This window comes from Equus quagga, chromosome 9, assembly GCF_021613505.1.
Source record: "Equus quagga isolate Etosha38 chromosome 9, UCLA_HA_Equagga_1.0, whole genome shotgun sequence".
Lineage (NCBI taxonomy): Eukaryota > Metazoa > Chordata > Mammalia > Perissodactyla > Equidae > Equus > Equus quagga.
Genome location: NC_060275.1, coordinates 18,680,793 through 18,702,280, shown reverse-complemented (window position 1 = coordinate 18,702,280; position 21,488 = coordinate 18,680,793). Strand labels below are relative to the sequence as shown.

The 21,488-nt window shown below is 44.5% G+C and overlaps 1 protein-coding gene across 3 annotated transcripts in view; it reads left to right on the top strand.

Annotated features, from left to right (window-relative positions):
- NEDD4L (NEDD4 like E3 ubiquitin protein ligase) overlaps window positions 1-21,488 on the top strand; it is a 337,485-nt gene that overhangs the window by 94,256 nt on the left and 221,741 nt on the right. For all 3 annotated transcript variants that reach the window (XM_046671962.1, XM_046671960.1, XM_046671961.1), the window contains exon 2: window positions 15,021-15,094. In XM_046671962.1, the coding sequence (XP_046527918.1) occupies window positions 15,021-15,094 (74 nt within the window). The remainder of the gene's footprint in view (window positions 1-15,020; window positions 15,095-21,488) is intronic.

The window sequence follows — 21,488 nt, the reverse complement described above, 5'->3', positions numbered from 1 at the left end:
TATGGGGGCCTCCTAGGTTTCAGGCAGTGTGCTGAAATGGGAAAAGTGTGGCTGCTTAGGTAGGTAGAAAAATGAAGGGAGTACATTGTTTTGGAATTTCTCCCTTCCTATATTGTGTGAAATCCATATTATGACAATTCAAAAGTAATCAAACTTCATAAAATATTACTGTGAAAGGCATAAATATTTTAAAATGTATTTCAGATGGTGTTTCAGAGAACTAGCACACTGACAATCTAGCATCCTGCAGGTGCCTTAAAAAAGAATACCTTGACATCCTTGTTTTTTCGGTCCTCTGAAAGCGTTCTGTTGGAAGTAACACAACATTTGTAATTTTATTTCTGGTCTATCTTAGTTATACGCCTCTTTGAAGCAGTACACACCCAGCTGGTGACTGAGATTATTCTGCAGTGTGAAGAAGAACTGGAAAACTTGACTTGAGTTTTAAGTTGAAAAACAAAAAAGGTTAATACTGAGATGAACTCCTTTAGTCTTATATATTTCTATGAGGAAACCGAAAAAAAAAATCAACAAATTTTTATTTTGCTTTTTTAAAAATGTCGTAATTCAAAACACAAGGCAAAATTCCCATAAGCTAGGAAATAGAATTTTTCCGAGTCGCTGTCTTGTTAATGAGTTGTTCATATGAGTTATGTCTTTGTAATAAAATGGCATTGCTGGATAATGAGGCTCAGCTGAAATGTTAAATCCGATAACACACGGTTGCACATTTTAAGGAAGCAGAGCTACGGAAGCAGTGTTTCTGCCCAACGTGAGATCAATACATCTAGCTTACTTGTCTCCTTTTAAATGTGAAGCCAGTGTCCATGAAGGTGTGGTCTCAGGTGCACTGATACCTGGTAGATTTTTAGAGATGAGCATCACTCACTGTGTGCTGCTGGTATTCAGCCATAGAAATGCTAGAATGTGAGCGAGGAATTAGGGAGTGGTTCAAAATAAGGGGTTGCTTTGTGGGTCTCTGGCCATGACAAGTCCTGTTATTCTTGTCACCCCCAGTATCTGCTGTCCTGTGGTTGACATCTGCAGCTCTCTTAGGTTTGTGGCACTGGGAGGCATGGCTTCTTGAATTTTCTCATGGGACAGCTCAATTCTGTTTGCTGCTTTTCCCTTGGCAAAGTTTGTCTTCACTCTCATCCCAGCTGGTGATTTTGCTTTTCTGTGTTGTTTCAGTTTAGCTTTTGTGCGGCATTCAAGCTGACTTCAGCCACCCCTTGGGCTAGCGACCTCTTGCACTTTCTTACAGAGTCCTTCTCTTAAAGTCATCTCTAGAAGGATTCTGATGACCAGCCCGTTGTGGAAGAAATTTTGCTGTTCTTTATAACAGGAACTTTAAACATCCTGTCTAGAGCCAGCTAGCCACCATAAATCCTTTCTGGAATAAGATGTGGAAGAAGATTAACAAACAGACCAAAAGAAAATACTGTTTACAGATGCTCTTATTTCATTTCTATTGGTTATTTCATTCATGATATTTTGAAACTGGCTTACGAGTAAGGAAGCATTCTGATTTGTGAATAATCTTTTGTGTTTGAGGTGGATGGGGATTGTCATTATTGTTCCCGTGTTGTCTTAGAGAAGTTACATATGTACATATTGAAAATGTCGTGTGCTCTTGGAGAAATCACCTTAGACTGAGCTGTTGGCTCCTCATGTGTGGGTCTTCTAAAATCACATCTCAGAGCTGGGAAGGGACATCGAGGACCATCTGGCTCGTTTTCCTCCCCCTGGTGATAGTTCTGTAGGTGATAGGCCTTTCCTCTCCTTCTGGTGCCAGCCGGCCAGCTGTCCACCTCAGGAGGCCACCTGGCCACCTGGCCACCCAAGGAGGCCACCTTCTCCGTGTTTGACCAGAACCTTGTTTGAGAACAACCGGAAGTTCCTTCCCATCAATAAGACGCATTTGCCTTCCTACAGCTCTTTACTCCCTGGCTTGGGGTTTGCCTTCTGCAGCCCATAACATAAAATGACTTGGCTTCTGCCACCCCACCCCACTTCCTGCAGAAAGAATCGTCTGTTTTTTTTTTTTTTTAAACCAGGTTAAACATTCCTAAGTCTTCATGTGAAATTTGTTTGTTTATTAGCTATCCTGGCTACTTAAAAACAACTTTTTTGAGTTGTTACTATATTTAAATAGTTTTGAACTAAAAGTGTAAAGGAGGCTCTGCAGTGAGAGCTCTCAGTCTGTGTCTGTCTTGCACACCTGTCTCTAGCCAACTAGTTCCTGTCCTCAGAGCCAGCCAGTTGTGCCAGTTTCTTGTGTCTTTATAGAGTTTACTTTACGTACTTGCAAACAGATATTTGTGTGTGTATACACACACACTTCCTTTTTTTAATGTAAATGTTAGTGTACTCTACAAAATGTTCTCCACCTAGCCTTTTCATTGTGACAGTACATATTGAATTTTCAAACCTGTACACAGAGAGCATCCTCATTCTTTCTCATGGTTGCTTAGTGTTTTATGGATTCTTACTGACTTAAACAAAGCAAAACAACCACCACCCTCCTCCTAAGTCATCCCGTTTGGGTTTGAACATAATGCTGGCCCAGGGCACAGTCTGATGACCTTCCCTGCTCTGGACTTTGAATAACGCACGTGGTTTACACTGTCATAGCCTTGAGTCATCCTGAGCTTGAGATAAAATACAACTCCCAAGATATCGCCCCCTACTTTTGATGCTCTTTCATGCTGTTTCTTCCATCCTGCCCCTTCTGCGTTGGCTCAGGCAGCTAAGTACACACAACACTATAAAACTCCATCCTGTGAGATTTGGCCCGTCACCCATTCTGATGAAATCTTTTTGGATTCTGATCCAGTCATCTGACATTTTATCCAGTTGTGTATGTCAGCTACAAATTGGATTAGCCTGCCATCCATATCCTGATCCAAAATTTCCTGGCTTACGGTGTACGCCATGATGGAGCTAATAATAGAGCCCCATGACACAACCTCCTGAGGCCTCCCTGGAGGTTTCTAATGATTATATTTTGGATAAGAGTTGGCAACTGGGTAAAACTAAGTCACTGCTAACTTTAGTATCAGTGAGCCTTCATGTCATCATCTTGTCTAGAAGAACACAGCGTGGTTTGGCCAAAGGCTAGCCAAAGTCTGTGTCCACTACATATGTAGCAGAATAGCCCTGGAATTATGAACCTTATCAAAAAAGGAAGTAAGTTTGCATGTCTTATTCTTAACAAACCTCAGCTATGGATTGTTTTTCTTTTCTAAATGCTTGTAAAATATTTAGTAATTTACCCTAGAACTTTGGATTGGTGGCATTTATTCACTCAGTCATTCACTGCCCCTGAAACATTTGGGTGCCCAGCTCTTTCCTAAAGTCTAGGAAAACAGTCTAAGCAAACTAGGAGATTGCTTTGTGGCTCTTGGGCCTTGAGCAGTTGCACGTGGCCCATTTTTCTTGTTGCTCCCTGTGATCTGCTGTTTAGCCCCTGCCCTACATGGCTAATTTAAAAAGCAATGACAATAAAGGCTGAGAGGAGAAATAGAGGGTACCGTGGGAGGTTATTGTAGGAGGACTAAACTAGTCTGGGAGCCCTGGAAAGACATTGTCAGAAAACGTGACGTTTAAGCTGACACCTAAAGGACAAGCAGGAGATCTGAGCAAAAATAGCTAATTGGTGGTTCTGGCAAAGGGAAGACCTACCATAAACCCAGTCTGTGTAATTTTATATTAGGATTCATAACTTCTTTTCTTTCAGAGTTGGGACTTTTGCCCATCTCTGCTGTCTGCTTCCTCTGACGTGCCTGGCCGGTTCTCTCGGCCATTGCGGGCTGAGGCTTAGTCGAGCCGGGCGCAGAGCCTGGCTGTCCCCAGCACCATCCCAGTTCTCTATTTTGGGGTCTTGGTTCTCCTTGTTGTCTTCCTCTACTTCCTTCTAGTGTAGTCAACAGTGGATGGTTATTTTACAAAATCTTCACTCCTCTCCAGGAATTAGAAATAGTCATCTTCTGAGGATTAAGCTGGTAGCAAATAAGGTATTTGTGGGAGCAAACCAAGAAATTAGCTGTGAATATGTGGCTGAAGAGTTTGGGAATATCCACAGTTCCAACCGGGGTGACTTGGGCGCCGTCTCTGGGAGGCAGCGTTGGAATTTGGTTGCAATCTGTGAAGGGCAAGCCTTGGTACCTGTGTTGCACTGTCCAGACAGAGCCTGGGAATGGAAAGGGGTGAGGCGGTCTGGAGTGCAGGAAGTAGAAGCCTAGAAAGGTTGCTTTTTGGTGCTTCCCTTTGAAGGCCTGTCCAGGGCCCCGTAGCTCAAGCACATGGGGAGCAGTGGTGGTCTCCCTGTTGTGAAGATGGGCAGGGCATGAGTGTGGATAACCGAACTAAGCTCTTCGTCTGAGTACACGCTCACCATGCAGCCTTCCAATTAATTATAATTTGTATTCAACTTGCCTACAGAGTAAAGGTGCCAGTTATTGGTCCTCAGCCTTTAGATCCATGCCACAGGCCATTTTCTCATTGTAAAATCTAAGACTTGACCCTGGAATGGGTTTCCTACTAGCTTTGTTCATGTATATATTCTCCAAGATGCTGGGAGCCCTTGGCACACTGACATGAGTCACGCTTCTGACCCTACTGATGAGATTCAGATCTGGGACTACAGAATTCCCCTCGGGGAATGTCTTCTTGAGGGCCTGGCAGCCCCTCCCTCCCTCCTGAAACCTGGACCTCTTCTAGTTCCTTCTAGTCAAACTACACATTCCACTCAGAAACCCAGGCTTCACTTTATTGTGAGAGGCCAGAGTTATGACTACCATGAAAAATAAAGAGTTTTAAATCTTGAGCTATGATTTTTGGTTTTCAACAAAGTGCCATTGTTTATTAAGATAATTTTTAGAACTATAAACACAGATAATTCTTGTCTTGGTGATCTTGGAGGAATTTAAAAATGTTTCCTGTCTTATGAATAAGGGTTTGGAACAAAAGAACCATTGAAAAATGGATTCTTTGAAGACTTTTTACATGGAGTTTAACCAACTCTTCTGGTAAAAAGAGAGTTTTTAATTAGTGGAAGAGAGTGACTATGTCCTTTAAGCTGGAACTCTTGCCAGCTTATTCATTTCATGGACACTGTTCATTGGCCTGTCGTCTCGTCTTCCCATAATCACTGAGTTACTGTAGATTTTTGGCATTCAGAAATTTAACATTTCTAAATGAGAGCTGCTCTAAAAATCTATCCACTCGTGGAAGAATTTGCATTCTTGCTGAAGTGGACATTTGAGTCATGTTAGATGTGAGTCTCAAGGGGATGTGCATGTCCCTTAGCATGTGACTGAGCCTAGCCACTATCCACTGCTAACTCCTCACCCTATCACTAACCCCTAAGCCCACCTGCTCCCCCATCTCTTCTTCAGGGATGTATTTTATGGGCGAAATGATGTGCGATAGGGATATCTACAAAGAACTTGGGGTAGCCACCTGGAATGCTCTATTCAAAAGTCAGAAACAAAGGCATCTAATGTCACTGAAAGACAGACATGTAATGCTAGTACTTAGAAGGCATGGGTCAAAGCAATATTTAGTTGTAGGGATGGGGTAGAAAGTAGGAGAGAAGCCTGAGAGATTTCTGTGCAAGCTGTGCAGAATTGGTGTTAGAATTGACAGGAATCATGTGGGTGCTTGAATGCGATTCTGTTGAACTTTATCTCCTTGGCAATCTTGCCTTTCTGGAGCAGGTGGATGTGGTTGTGGCCGATGTAATTGTTTCTCCCGTTGTCTTCAGTTCACCTTCTGGGCCTGGTCTGTCTTCACTCCACAAGGCTTCCTCTAGGTAGTTTTCTAGGTGATCAGCCACTCCCATTCCTTCTGCTGTTCTATCTGATTTCAGTTGCCTTTTTCTACCAGTCCTTCCCCTCTGAATATTTGCCAGTATGTCGGTAATTCTCCTAAAGGGACCAAGAGCTCCTGTTGGGATTTTACCTCTTTTTCTTGCTTCCTGAATACTTTTTCTGTGAGTACTATGCAAAATTTAGCAACCTTGTTAGGACACTCGCCTGTACTGGCCTTAGCAGCTAAAATTCCCCGGTCACACACTCTATGAAGCTACGATCAGTGCTATCGCTCTATTTGTGTAATGAGTTTTAAAGTGTCTTGATACAGGGGGACTGTACTATGCTATACAGTCTTTGCTTCGTTCGACTTTACAGCTCTTAATTCATAGGTACTTAAGTTGCATGCTGATATTCAGTATTTCGGAGGAAATTTTGATCCTGGAGTATGGGATTATGGTAACACCTGTCTCCTTTCCAGATAGCTGAATTCCATAGTTGAACTCTTCCGAAGTATTCTAAGTTATGATTGAGTTAAGAATAGGGGTCCCTTCCTTCTTTCCTGTCTTCCTTTCTTCCTTTCATGGCAGGTTATTCAAATCCTGCTGCGTTCTTGCATTGAGTTGGTGCCCTTAAAGCTGCACTGGCCAGTTGAAACCTTCTGTGACTATGGAAATTTCTCTCTCTCCCCTGTCCAGTACAGTAGCCACTATGCATATGTGGCTGTTGAGCACTTGAAATGTGGCTGGTGTTACCAAGTAACTGAATTTTAATTGATTGTAATTAAATTTAATTAGCCTCATCTAACTAGTAGCTGCTGTATTGGACAGTGCAACCATGGAATTTAGTTGAGAAAATGAGACTTCCTAAAAGAGAAAAAAACACAACAGTGATTTATTACTTAAGTGCCTGAATAAATGATTAGTGTGAAGGAAGGCCCAGAGGAAGGCACTGGGCCTTCCACACTGGGTGTCCATTTCTGACCTCTGTACTGAACTCTGGTTCCTGACTTCTAACTACCTGTTGGACATCTCTACCTGTGCACTAGGAACATAACCGTAGATCAAGAAACTCAAGTTCTTTTATTTCCCTTAGCCTCAGACCCCACTCTTCTTCCTTTGTTTTCTGTCTCTAATAGCATTGGTCCCTGCTAACATCGAAACTGGAAACTTGAGTTGATGCCTTCTCCTTTGCCTTGCAGAGCCAGTCTGTCACCAACCCATGCTGTTCCCCCCAGGAAGAGGTTTGGAACCAGTCCTGTGTCCTCCATTCCCAGAGCCACTGTGCTCATCTGCCAGACAGTGTAGCAGACCATGTAATTAGTGTCCCTGTCCTCCTATCTCTGGATTCGCCTTCCTTCAGTCGGCCTTCTGCTCCTGTCATCCGGTGAGCCTGTCACTTTCCTGCTAAACGTGTTTGCCCTGCACAGCACAGAGAATGAAGCCAGGCCAGGACAACTCTTCCCTTCCCCCATCTCGCTGCATACTGACTCTCCATTTCGAGGAGCCCACCTACTTCTTCCTTTGACTGAAAGGCTGTGCCTCCCTTTTCCTCATTCTTAAAGGCTTGGCTCAGATGTCTACTTATCTGGGCCTTCCACAACTTTCTGGCTTATTTCCCTCTTCCCACCCCTTGCAGGTACATTAATTCTGAGTTCCTGCAGAATACCATCCATTGCTGTTATGAAACTTACTATGCCATCTTGTAATTGACTTAGGTATATGTTGTTCTCCTGATATGTAGAAAGTAAATTCCTGTGGGCTAGAACTCTGTCTTACTGAGTCCTTACTCCTTGTGCTGTTTTCAGCGAAGAGTAAGCACTTTTGGTTGAACAACTACATGGACCTGAGCAGACCGTTGGGGATGAATAGGTGCTTTATGGGTTAAGAAATCAGAAATGGCTTAGCTGGGTGGTTCTGACGCATGCCTTGCATAGTTTCTGGCATTTAGCAGGCAGAGATCTCTCATGAGGTTGTAGGCAAGATGTCAGCCAGGGCTGCCGTTGTCGGAAGGCTTGACTGGGGCAGGAGGACCCCCTTCCAAGATGATTGACTTACGTGGCTGTTGGCAGGAGGCCGCAGTTCCTCACACTGTCGACCTCTCCTCTCATAGGGCTGCTTGAATGTCCTCACAACATGGCAGCTGGCTTCCCCCAGAGTGAGTGAGCCAAGAGAGAGAGGAGCTAGGCACAATGCCTCTTAGGAGCTAATCTTCAAAGTTATACACTGTCACCTCCTCCATATTCTGTCTGTTAGGAAGAAGTCACTAGGCGAGGGATGGGAAGTAAGCCCTGCCTCTTGAAGAGAGGACTGTCAAGAATTTGTGGACATATTTTAAAATCATACAACATAAATTCTGAAAGTTAGTCACCTTGAGCATTCAAATTATGTATGCGTCTGCTCTGGAGGGCCATTCTTTTTACTTCTTCCATTTGTTAACTTTCCATTTGGCATGACAATGGCCATAATCTAGTAGAGGCTGAGAAATTTAGGTTGTGCAGAATCCTGTGTTTGTACAGTTTTTTCCGGAACTACTGTAATATCCTTGTGACTTCCCTGTGTTGAGAATGCTGTGTGTTGGGCTGGCAATGCTGAACAGCCACCGTGGGTAGTCCTGTGGGTTGGGGCTGTTTGCTGTCATCAGTACTATCTGAGCTTGAGCTGCATGAGTAGTCTGGTGTTGGGCTGCTCTCATCTTCCAAACTGTATCTTTGTTCTCACCTCATACATCTTACGCTTCTATTCCACCACTGTATTATAGGGATATTACAGGTATGTGTACATATCTTACCTCCACAGTTGATTGCAAGCCCCTGAGGAGCAGAGAAGAACGCGTCTTGTTTTGTGCTCCTTTCTGCCAGCACAGTGCCTTGAACATAATGGTCACTCAGCACATATTTGTTGAATGTATAATTGAAAGGTTGAAGTGGAGAACTGAGAAAGAGAGAAAGGTTAGGAGGGGTGGCAGCGGTATAAGATCGGGAAACCTATCAAGAGAGTGAAGAGGGGAAAAGGTTTAGAGGGCAAGAATCGGGATGGAAAAGACAGAAGGTGAAAGGGGACGGGATATGGCAAATTGGAGATGACAAGAATGTAGGGGCAGGACAGGACTGTATGGGAGATTTTTAAAAGATGTATAGAACAGGATCTTGTCTCACATTGGAGGCAAGAGAGGTAGGAATGGAAAGCTTAATGATACCTACTGTGTAGCAGGCACAACATGGACACTTCGTACGTTAGCTTATTTATTTTTTAAAGTAACTCAAGTTAATTGTATATATAACTTAGATGTGTCATTTAGATATTTCAGTGGTACAAAAAATACTGATCATCTCTTTAATCTAGGGAGTGTTTACTTTGAGCCTGCAAGTATTATGGGTAATAGCTAGAACTTTATATATGGAGCTATTGTATACAGTGGAATATGGAAGGTAAATACACAAACTAATTTATAGGAGAATGACCAAGATGTGCAAGTCCCTGACTTAGGACTTCCTTGTCTACATGGACAGCTGGTGTATGTGAGACCTGGGGTCACAGTGGATCCCTGTGGAGAAAGAATACTATTTTCCCAATCCAGATGGCACCTTTTTTAGGGGAGATCATCTGACATTGTGAAGAATATGTGATAAAAGATAAAAAGTTTCCTTTTCAAGACAGATTCACAGGAGAGAAGGTAAATTTTGGTATCTTGAGTTCTGAGTTGGAAGTTGAAATTTCTTTTAGCATAGGAGTAATTTTGATTATGTATTGAATAGGCTTTGTGGGTAGACATGGGAGTCTAGTAACCACTTATGCACCATTTTTATGAGCAGGGCTGCTGAGTTCTAAACAGCTGTCTTACCAATGAGCTTTCAGAATACCACCTGTTTGTAAGCTGGGATTTCCTCTATGCTACTGTCATCTATGGCTTGAGCATCTTATCTTGTTCTGTGTCTTGAAGAATTAGAAGATTAGGTGGAAAAGAAAAACACATGTCAAATGCATAGAATCGTCCCTCTTATGCAACAACAATGCAAAACGATAGCTTAATAGTCACAGGAAGAGACACTGAAGTCCTGAGAATACGCATTCTGTGGTTATTTGGCCTGCTCTTGTCTCTTCTTGTCTTGTGCTTCCTCTGCCTTGTACAATCTGTCTCTGAATAATATTTTTGTTGTCATAAGCCGCCTTAGTTAAATATTTAATTCTACTGGAGTCATAACCAGGGACCAAAATGTCGTGCATAGATTTTATGAAAGTAATAAAATGCTTCAGAAAGTATAGTTGCTCGGCTTGGGGCCCATTGCATCTGATAAACGTCACACACCTGGTCATGTGTTTCCTTACAGAATGACGGTGGCTGCTTATCTGTATGCAAGCTTGTTATTTGGAGGAAACAAAGATAAGAAGTTCTGTTGTATGTCAGCAACCCATGTGTAGAAACTACTTTTTGTAGAGTGATGTTTTTTTTTCCTGCTCCCCTGCCACTTAACTTGAGAGAGAAGTAAAATTTCCTGCAACGGCTGCTTGTAAATAGTAAGTGCTCAATAAAAGCCCTGTGCTGCCTTCACCTCGCACCTGTTGCCTACAAATATGCAAGAGAACTCTTTTCCCATCTTCCACATATGCAGCTCTATACATTTGTGATTGACGAAAGTTAGGTTTATTCATTTTAGAAATGGAACAAGCCTGGATGGTGCTATTGCCAGAGATTGTAAATTTTTCTGTTTTTATGTGTTTCCTGAAGTTTCCACAAAAATTTAGTTTCCAGACAAAAGTACTTAGTGTTTCAAAAGGAAAATGATGCATATAAGCAAAAAGAAGTTATTCATTATCCAGAGGTAATCACTATCAGCCTCATCCTTTCTAGATCTTTTCCACTGCATTGATATTTATTTAAAAGTGAGATTATATCGTGTATGAGGGTAGGCTAACTGCTAAAGAGCCTTCAGTTTTCAGTGGGAATATACTGTGCAAGTCTGTTTGCAGCTCGATCTCCGGGCAGTCTGTAGGTGATGGTGGAGGGCAGAGGTTGGGATGGGGGATGCCCTGTGCCACTCCTTTCATGGGGTTTTTCTCTTCTTGGCCTTCAGAATTTTCTCTGTTGAGCAGGAGGATGGGAAGGAGAAAGGAGGATGATGAGTGGGAGGGTCTTATGGGCCTGGTCTGGAAAATCCTAATCGTTTCTGTCCATAACCCATTGGCCAGAACTTAGTCACATGACTGCACCTAACTGCAAGGAATGCTGGGGAAGGTAGCCTAGTTGTGGGTCCAAGTGGAAAAGTGGAACAACGGCTTGTTGAACAACTTGCTTGTCTCTTAATTCAATTGTATAAATAGGTCGTGAAACTTTTTTTTTTAATGAAATAGTTTATTTTGAACATGTTTTTGTATGCTGAATGTGGTCACCTCTCCATCTCTATCCTGTGTGAAGACCCACCATCTCTTGCTAGACTTTTCTAATTGGTCTCCCTGCGTCTGTTCTTGTTCCCTTGTAGTCCATTCTCCCACAACCACCAAAGTGGTCTTTTAAAAACTTAAGTCAGATTTTGTCACTCTGCTTAGAACTTTTCAAAGGTGGTTGGAATAATGTGCACCCTGTACTGAGGCTGGCCTCTGGGCTGTCTGACCCCATGGTACCGTGCTGGCCTGCCTCCCTCTGCTCCCTGTTACCATCTCCAGACTTGCTCTCCCCCAGGACTTGGGACTTGCTGCCATCCTGTGTGTAACTTCCCGCCCCCCATCATTACCCTCTGTCTCCTCCAGGTTTCAGCTCAAATGTCTCCTCTCCGAAGACACCTTTCCTGACCACCAGCCATAAATACCCTCCTCTCTCCCTCTATTCAGTTGCTTTCATTTAACTGTCATATTGTCATCCAAGCACTTACCATCATCCAAAATTATTGTGCTTGTTTGTTTGCATTACGTATTTACAGTCTGTCTGCCTTCTAGATTGTGAGTTCCTTGAGGCAGGAACTCTGCCTTGTGGCACACATCTGTACCCCAGATAAAGTGTCTGACACACAGCGGGTCCTTAGTGAACATTTGTGGAATGAATGAAGGTCCTTACAGATTGTCACACATTTTTAATGACAGTCTTGTAGCCCAGTGTGTGGAATTGCCATGAATATTTACTCTCTACTTTTGAGAGACTTTTACATCTTTTTTTCAATTAGGAAAGTGCTTTGGTGACTATCCTTTTAGCTAGTTTTTTGGTTTGTTTTCTACACAATTTGTGCTTATTTTCTTAAGATTAATTCCTAAATGAGAATTTGTTTAGTGAAAGGGTGTGTGTACAGAATTGTAAGGTGTTGTTATGTATTCCCATCTGCCCTCCAGGCTCTCCTGGTTTGTCTCCCCTTCTGTGGTATACTCTGAGTAACACTGGAAGGTGGGCCGGGTTGGGGGGGGGGCAGCTTTTTGTCTGTCTTTATTTCTATATCCCTAGATCTTAGAACAGGTGCTCGTTCTTATTAAATGAATAAATCAGTTTTCATAAAAATTCTGATCATCCCTTCACTTAAATTTATTTTTATTCATTGATTCATGTAAATGTTCCCTGATTTTAAAATGCATGCTTTTGGAAAGTAGGTCCACCCAATTGAGAACAACCAACGTGAATCTAAGTCTAAGGGAACCAGGTGTTAGCTGGGCTTATCGTATTCCTTAGAATCCAAACAAGGTTTGATTGACCCGCCTGTCGAGTTTGTGGAAAGTCCAGGACTCTGCCCAGGATTTCCAAAAATTCCAAGGGCTATGAGACAAAGAGACAATTCTTACTAGAATTCTAGCCTTCTGCTCTGTGACTTGTGACTGACTATACCTTGGTTCCATCCTCGACGCAGTCCCTTGTTTGTCTCCCCCAAATCAGTCCCAAGTGCAGGAGTAGATATGGAAACAGAACTACTGCTCTGTCTGAGTGGGTCATCGGAAGGAGTTACTGCTTGGCAGACCCTCCATCCTCCTCAAAGGCACTTTCACCCGCCTGCTGCCGGGTCAGACGTGTCCTTTAGCCAGCACCAAGGACTGGCCAGGAGACCTTGCGCTTTCCTTTAACAGTATCCACCCTCCATGGGTTTCACCCGATGTCCCCACCTCTGCACAGTGGTGTTGGGAGAATTGCTGGTTTGAAATATTTCTCAGTGCAGGGAGAGGCAGAGAATTGGGATGGGGGAGACGGGAAGACAGAAGAAATATGCTCCTCCCAACTGTTCTCTGTCTTCCATTTCTTCTGGATGTTTCTTGATTCCCGCTCAAAGTCTTAACCCCTTAGCCTGGCAGATAAGGATTTCATTTTAACCCATGGTTCTCCGTTTGTTTGCTACGGGCACCAGTGGGCCATAAGGTTGTCCCAGGTGTGCTATGAACTGTACACAGGTGTGCTGCGAAGTTTTGATCCATGTGTAAAAAATACTCCCACTGTGGCATTCTTTGAGCTGACTAGGCCATAGGGGACATCAGATGCTTGACAGCAGGGTACAGCCTGCTGTGAGAAACAGAATGGAGCCTTAGCCTAGATCATATCTGTGCTAAGAAGGAATCTTTGATGACTGGCCGGAGAGGTGAGTGTGTAAGAGAAGGTTGAGGGCAGTCAACCCAGCCCTTAAAGCGACCGAGGGAAGAGCCCTCAACCCAGGGAGCTTTGGTAAACACGTGGAGTCACTGTTATGCTGTAGTAGGGTTGCGTTTTAGATGTCTCTGACTTCTTGGGTGTTGCTTTGAGTCTCTTAATCCTTTCACGAAGACTGCCCAACACGTGAAATCCTGCCAAACTGGAATGCAGGCCTCGTTTGAAGGGATCATAAGCACATATATGACTAGAAACCTTTTCTGAACCATATTCCTGTCCCCTGCTGTGTTTGCATGTGGGCAGTCTTGACTTGGGGGTGGACTGTTAGATGGATGGAAGAATCCTGGAGGGTGAATGATCTGGAGCTCGGGTTCCGATTGCATGTATGGGTGCTCAGTCTGCGCAGCCGATTGGCAGAGGTTCAGCTTCCTGGTCTCCGTGTTTTATTTCACCCTGCCTTTATCTCCTACGACATGACATCATCTGCACATCATTGAGTTTTTCTTCCCCTCACCTAGGTCTTGACTAAACATTGGGTAGATGAATTTCCTGTTCTCCCTTGTCCCTCAGCACTTGTGTTCCCTAGGGCTGCCTCCCTGACCATTTTTTCTTCTCACTCCTCTTGGATAACTTTCCACTGACTGACCTTTAGCTGTGACTGCTAATTCACAGCTCTGCACGGACGCCTCCCAAGTCTAACCTAGACCAGACGTCTCTCCCATTCGTCTATTTCATCATCTGTTTTTTTTCCACCTGATTATTTCATAGACACTGAATTCAGCTTAATCCTCTGTTTCAATTTATGTTAACACTTAGTGACCCAAACTAGAAACCTGAAAGTTGTCTCAGAATTTTGGCTGCCACCTTCCCCTAAGCGATCTCATCTATCCTGAATGTTTTAGCCTTTAACTCCTTCTCTGACCCACTCCCTTTGGCCTGGTGCTATCACAGGGTCCTCTCAGTTGAATATGCTCCATGAGCATATTCATGTCTACATTGAAGGCCTCCCTCAATGCCCAGTGCATAGGCGCCGCTTAGAAAATATTGGAATGAATGAATAAGCAGATGAATGAACGAATGAATGATTGATTGATTGATTTCCGAGATGGTTTGGTCTGATTTCCGTTTAGGATGATGCTTTTTCTTTCTTTTTACTGGAACTGAGGAAATATTTTTGCTTGCCAGCATCAATATTCTGCAACCATAATTTTGAGGATATATTTTACCACATTAAATTCTTTTCCATCTCAGGCCACACACACAAATATGTAAACTTGAAAGGAGGAATTCTTTGTTAAATGCATGGTACCTTGTTGCACTTGGCCATTTATCTAGGAGGTTTTACACGTATGGTCACGTTCTTAGTACAACTGGGAAATATTTCCTTTCAATGGCAGAAATAATTGATCGGCATGACCTAGTTTGAATTAAACTTGTCCTTAATTAACCTGGATGCTCTAAAATTCTAGGGTCCTAGGATTTTCGAGCTGGAATGGTGCTTTTTGAACTTGGGTGTAAGGAAGAATCGCCAGTGCTTGAATCAATCTCTTCTGTATCCCAATACGGGACTGAAGAGAAATCATTGACTTTGCATCTCGGGCGAGAGAGTGATCCATTGAAGGTCCATTTCTTACACTTTTTTCTCCCCTCCAACAGGAAGAGTCGCGTATTCTCAGAGTGAAGGTTGTTTCTGGGATTGATCTCGCCAAAAAGGACATCTTTGGAGCCAGGTATGTTTACTTTGTATTTTTGTAGGTCCTGAAAAGTTTGGCATGTGCTTTTCAAATTCAGGCATGCGTCAGAATCACCTGAAGTCCTCCTGAAATGAAGCTCGCTGGCCCCCACCTGCAGTTTCTCATTGAGCAGGGGATGCTCATGCGGCTGCTCCGGGGACCACATTTTGGGCAGGGGTCTAGACCCTGCGTCTCAGCAGCAGTTGGCAGTCTTGTCCTTCACATGGGCTGATTTCATGAGGAAACGAGATTCTGATATTTCTCTTTTTCTCAGTAGAAAAATACAGTTTGGGAATTTGTTCTCATTTTAATATGTTCCCTTTTTTAAAAATCCCTAACTTAGGGAAATCTAGAAGTGTTTTTGTTCCTAGGCGAATTGAACATTTTTTGGCATGTATAATCTGAATTAAGAGATTTGGTGATTTGGGTGAATTTGGTGATTTCTGTGTCTTTGATGGAAGCACTAGCAGCCCGATCTTTCTGGGTGTTTTGGCTTTCTTATTCTGAATATTGCTCCTGATGTTCATGTATCTTTGAATCAGCCCCTTTGTTCCCATTGGCTCTCTGCAGTGTGCTGCATTCAGTTATTGGACGAGTAGCAGAATGAGGTCAGAGCCTCTTGGAACTAGGATTGGAACCAGATTTTGGAGAACAAAGACCTTTTGAATTTTAGACATAGAGGAGACATTAAAGATGTTCTAGTCTAGCTTTCCTGTCTTAGGGTTGACAAAGCTTAAATCCAGAAAGGTAATACTTGCTTGCCCAGGTCACATATGCAGGAGTACTAGAACAGGCCTCCCGTCCCCCACCCAGGGTTACACTGAGGGGCTTAACCGTGTGGACCGTGGGGAGGGTTACCTGCTGCTGGAGTCATCTCGTTAGAACACTGATTTCGTCCTGTCAGTCCCTGCTACTGTTGCCCATTGTGACCTCTGGTTTCAGGGCCTCAGCCTGACACAGGCTCCCTTAGGGACAAGGCCTTGTTCTGTCTAGTGAACCTCAGCTTCCTGCACACCCAGCAGAAGCCCTTTTCTGCCATTGGTAAACAGACCTCTTTACTTTCTGTGCTGTCATCATGCACATTTTTAGTTCTACCCATTAAAGAGATTGGTAAGGGGTTGGCCTGGTGGTGCAGTGGTTAAGTTTGCAGGTTCTGCTTCGGTGGCCCGGGGTTCACTGGTTCGGATCCCGGGTGGGGACCTATGCACTGCTTGTCAAGCCATGCTGTGGTAGGCGTCCCACATATAAAGTAGAGGAAGATGGGCACAGATGTGAGCTCAGGGCCAGGCTTCCTCAGCAAAAAGAGGATGGTTGGTGGCAGATGTTAGCTCAGGGCTAATCTTCCTTAAAAAAAAAGAGAGATTGGTAAGTTACTAAAATGGCACCTAGAGAAATTACCAAAATAAGTAAATGAAATTGATGCAAGTTAAATATCAGTGAAATCTTGTAAGATTCCCCATACATACATAGGCCCCAAGTGACTAATTGAGGGTTAGCTCTCTGCATCGTGTCTTGGGAAACGTCACGCACATGTCAGGGGTTTCCTGACATCAGCCTGAGCTGCTGGTGGTGGGGGAGGGGAAGCAGGTCCCACCTTCTTTCTCCTGTGACGTCTCACTGAGGGGTCTGCCATGTGCCTGCACGGATGCTCTCATATTTCACTTGTCTCGTACCAGATTAGGAATTTTTTGGAGGTAGAGACGTCTCACTTTTTAGTATCTTTCTCCTCCTGCTTACTACACAACACCCAGAACAAGACTGGCAGATTGTTTTTTTTAATTTAAACATTTGCATACTGACTCGTAGATTGTGCTCTTATGTCAAAAATGCCTATTGCTTTCACTCTTTTGAATGAATTTTATAATTTTGAAGGAAGAAGTTGGATTTGGAAAATTTTAGTGATTTTTATTTTGATTGTTTTTGTTTTATCTCAAACTCTCATAAAAAAATGAAGTGGATTCAGATTGTATTTCTCAGCCTGTTAAAGAAGATCTGAGGTTAAAATAGGCAGTGAGATTAGGCTTCAGATCTTAGAGGAGCCAAGCAAAACTGAGCCTTGAATTTGTACTTTTTATATGAACAGAGGCAGAGTCGTTTCTTAGGGACAAGGTAAAAAGGAATTAGAGATAATACCTCAGGATATTCATTAGAAAGGTAAATAGTATTGAGGTTTACTAGACCAAGTGACCGAAGATGAGCCAGAAACTGTGAATCCTGCTTCTGTCCTTCATTTTCTTAGCTTAGTAAACTCAACACACACCCTCCTCCCTGCCTGCCTTCCTCCTTTGCTCTCCACCTCTTGGGTGTGAGCTTTCTCTGAAGTGCCATAGTTCTTTAAGGACACGTTTCCTAATGAGTGAGCTAAAGTAGAGGATTAGGTGATGATGCAAGTTCAAGCTGTTGGCACCATTTATTGCCTTATCATCTTGCCCCGTGACCTGCATTCTCCTCCACGTTATCTTGGGCAAATCCTTTGAACCCCCCCTGTCACGGGATGTCAGTGTAGAACGAGGGTCACAGTGTCCTCGGGCTGGGCGCTGGAGCCGCGGCAGAACCCCACGGTGACTCTCATTGCCTGGCAGTGCTCACGTGTTCTGAGGTAGCAGTCAGGCGTGGGGAGAGTTTGTGGTGTGTGCTCTCTGCTGTCTGCTGGAGTGAGACCCTTTTCTCTGTGTCCTTCTGCACTGCAGGCCAACAAGGGCCCCTTCACCCCCAGCTGTCACTGAGTGTTGCCTCCACCTCTGCCCCTCCTTCTCCCTTCACAGAAAGAGAGCTGGGTGGGAACTGGAAGCCCCATTGTGGAAAAGACAATGGATGAAGAGGGAAGGACAGTTTTCATGAGCAGCAGCATCAGAAACTTCTAAGTGGTAGCAATCACATAGACTTGGATGTGTTGAAAGATGGGATTAACAGTCTCTGGGGCTCCCTGTCTTTTGTTTGCAAGGGAGGTTTCCTAGGTCACTAGGCCTGAGGTGGGGGAAGGGTTGGGAGTTGAGGACTAATGGTAGGTGGGAGGAGAGGGCGGGGTGTGTTGGTCAGGGCGGGTGATGACGCTGAGGGCTGCAGAGCCCACCTCCTCTCCCAGGTGGGCTCCTTGCCTCTCAGAGGCTGCCTGAGGCTCCTGCTCAGAGGACTGGAGTTCGTGGGGCCCTCGTCTCTGGGCCTACCTCTCAGCCGGGGTGGCCGATTCACCCTTGAGAGGCCTGTACCTGAACTGCCCTCCTCCTTTTCTGCTCTCGGTCCCAATCCTGCAAGATCGTTTTCCAGCTTCCTTCCAGCGAAGTCTAACTTTATCAAAAGAACCTTTGTTGAAAGAAGATTTGATAATCGAGCTGTTGCTCCCCTTGAGCATTTGAGCAGGTGGCCTGTGTGGAAAATGGCAGTAATAGAGAAAGATGTTTTCTTTTGGACGAAACCTTCAGGTCAAAGAAGGGCAATCATATAACCTGTCATCTCAACAGGAACACTTTTGTCTGGAACAAATGCTAAATCAAGTGTAATGTCAGGACAGAGAATGTAAACGAAGCTATGGTCACTAGGTCAAAGACATCCAAGCTTTATCATCCATACTATAAAAAAAAAAGCTAGGTGACTTTTTTAAAAGTTGTTTTTTAGAGCTGAGCAGAAGAAAATCTGTTTTAAAAAGTAGACTGCGTGTAAAATGCCAGCAAAACATCAAAAGGGAAGTAAAACCGTGTTGAAAGTACTGCATACATGGGGTACCCACTTCCACTTTGGGAATGTGTCAGTTGTCTCCGAGGCAAAGTGCGATGCAGGGGATCAGGGAGGCACCTTTACCTGGGAAGTTCCTCTGTCACTTCCTCCTCATTTGCATGGCCTGCACGTCAGTGTTTGTGGCCTCAGCCGTCTGAAGGGACGAGCAGCATCTCCGTGCTGCAGTGTTTGCTAAGGCACAGGCCTAGTGCGGGTGCCGCCCCCCCCCCCCCGCCCCCCGCTTGCTAGCGTTGGATCTGCATTCACCTGTGGGGTAAAGCCCTAGTCTCCTGTTCAGATGTAGGATTCAAGTCCCTTTATAAAGGCTTTGCCTCCCCCTCCAGCCCCAACCCTGGCCACTGCCTGCCTTTCCACTGCAGCAGACGGCACCTTGTCCTGGCGCACTCTCCTCTGCCCCTGTCGTTGCTTCTGCAGTCCCCTCTCTGGGGAATGCACCCTGACCCATCCTCACCCAAATCTGGGCAAGTCCTGCTCCTCCTCTTCAGCACTCGGCCAGCTCAGTCATCATCACCTCTAGCACGCAGGGCCACCTCTCGGTCCCCCACCAGGTCACCTCCTCTCTTTGATATGCCCCGATACCTGGAGGTATTATGTGTAGCTCTGTCATTGTGCACATGGCAGTTGCCTGAGAAGTTGACTTGAAGGCAGTGAGTGGAATCTAAATGTGGTATGCTGTGGCACAGGGTTGCCAGCCTGGAGGAAGGGACATTTTTCTAATTCTCATGAGCTGCTGTTAGCTCACCTGGCATCTCCGTCACCACCACTCTGTCATCCAGGGGAGGTACATTTTGTAATTCTTACCCAGGGTCCATGTAGACCAGTGCAGGTGGCCTGGCTAGGACTCAGATAAAAGGTGAGCGTGGAAGAGAAGAGGATAAGGGATGCAAGCACAAAGGCTGGTGTTGGGAGCCAGTAGAGTGGCAGGCAGAGAAGATCTTCATTTGACGCTGATGTCTCTGCAAGACGACGACTTCCAGTGCCACAGAGGGAACATACTGCTCTCTTGGGGTGGTGGCTCCAGAAACTTCTACTTGGGAGTGCATGGGGCTGCGATGGAAGGTCAATAGCCTGCACCAACCTCTTAGTGTTAGGGTCAGGATGGAGCTGAGCACAGGTGCTGTGGGTCAGCGTAGCTGTCACTGTACATGAGAGAAAGCAGGCAGACAGGAACCTCACCAGCCATGACAGGTGGGGGTCAGTGGGACGACTCTGGACTTCTAGACACTTTCTGATGTGGCATGAATGAGTCCTGGTGTTGGCCACAGTGACGTGTGAAGTTTGTGGTAGGTGGGTCTTGCTTTCTTAGTGAGGTGGAGGGAAGGAGGGGAACGAATCCCGCTGGCTCTGGTTTATTGAGTGTGGGCTGTATGCCAGGCGCGATTCGGGCTGTTTGCACAGGAGCTCATTGCATTCTGCTCTCTGCCACAGGTACGGTTGTTCTCTGCATTTTGCAGGTAAGGAAAATGAGGCAAGAAAGCTTAGATAAATTGTAAAGTCTGTACCACTAGAAAGTTATAGAGCTGTGCATTGAAGCAGGCTCCTCATGTAAGCTATTTACAGAGTGTTTTCAGTGCTTACAGGATGGCTGGCTGGTACGGTGCACGGAATGTGACATAATGTCATCAGATTCTGCCTAAACTTTAGGAAGAGGGAATAATTATCTGTATTTTATAGGCGAGGAAATTGAAGTTCAGAGAGATTGTCATCCGCCCAAGAAGAAACAACTCTATAGAGAGTGGTGGGACCAGTTGAGTTCAGATGATCTGACTTCAGTGCTCATTCCAATGGTAGATTAATACTCTACTTAAATGACAAAAGTTCAGCCAGTGGATGAACCCTCGGACTAGATTCCTGTTAAGATCTCTCTAAAACCTGAGATTTGATGACTAGGTTCTTTTTTTTTTTTAAAGATTTTATTTTTTTCCTTTTTCTCCCCAAAGCCCCCGGTACATAGTTGTATATTCTTCGTTGTGGGTTCTTCTAGTTGTGGTATGTGGGACGCTGCCTCAGCGTGGTTTGATGAGCAGTGCCATGTCCGCGCCCAGGATTTGAACCAACGAAACACTGGGCCGCCTGCAGCGGAGCGCGCGAACTTAACCACTTGGCCACGGGGCCAGCCGACTAGGTTCTTTTTTAAAAGCAGATTTAAAGAACTGGCTGTTGTAGTTGATGGCAGCCGACCAAGTTCTTTGAATTGTGAGTGAATGTCATCAGGTATTAGCTTTAGAATAGATGTGCTTTGCTAAGTAAGATTGTAAAGTTATTATTATTTTAACTTAGGATATCTTTTCAAGTTTCAAACTGTATTCTTTTTCAGTTACGCTTGTATCGCAAGACATTTAACCTGCTGTCATAGGCTTAAGCGGGAACTGAATAGGGTCATTTTGATGCAACTTTTAGATCTAGCCTCCCCCGCTTTCCTCCTTCACGATGATCAGAGTCTTCATTTGAGGTTATTTAGAATCCATTTGAGACTGTAAATCTGCTTCTTAAAATTGAGCCACGCTCACTAAGACGAACCAACTCCTAGCATTTCGTGCTTTCCTGCGTGGGGTTTCGGGCCACTCATTTCACAGTTCTCTCTTTATTTTGTGTGTTGAGCTGTGAGCATCAGGTTATACCTGTTTGGGTTGCTATCCGTTTTTCTTTTGGCAGC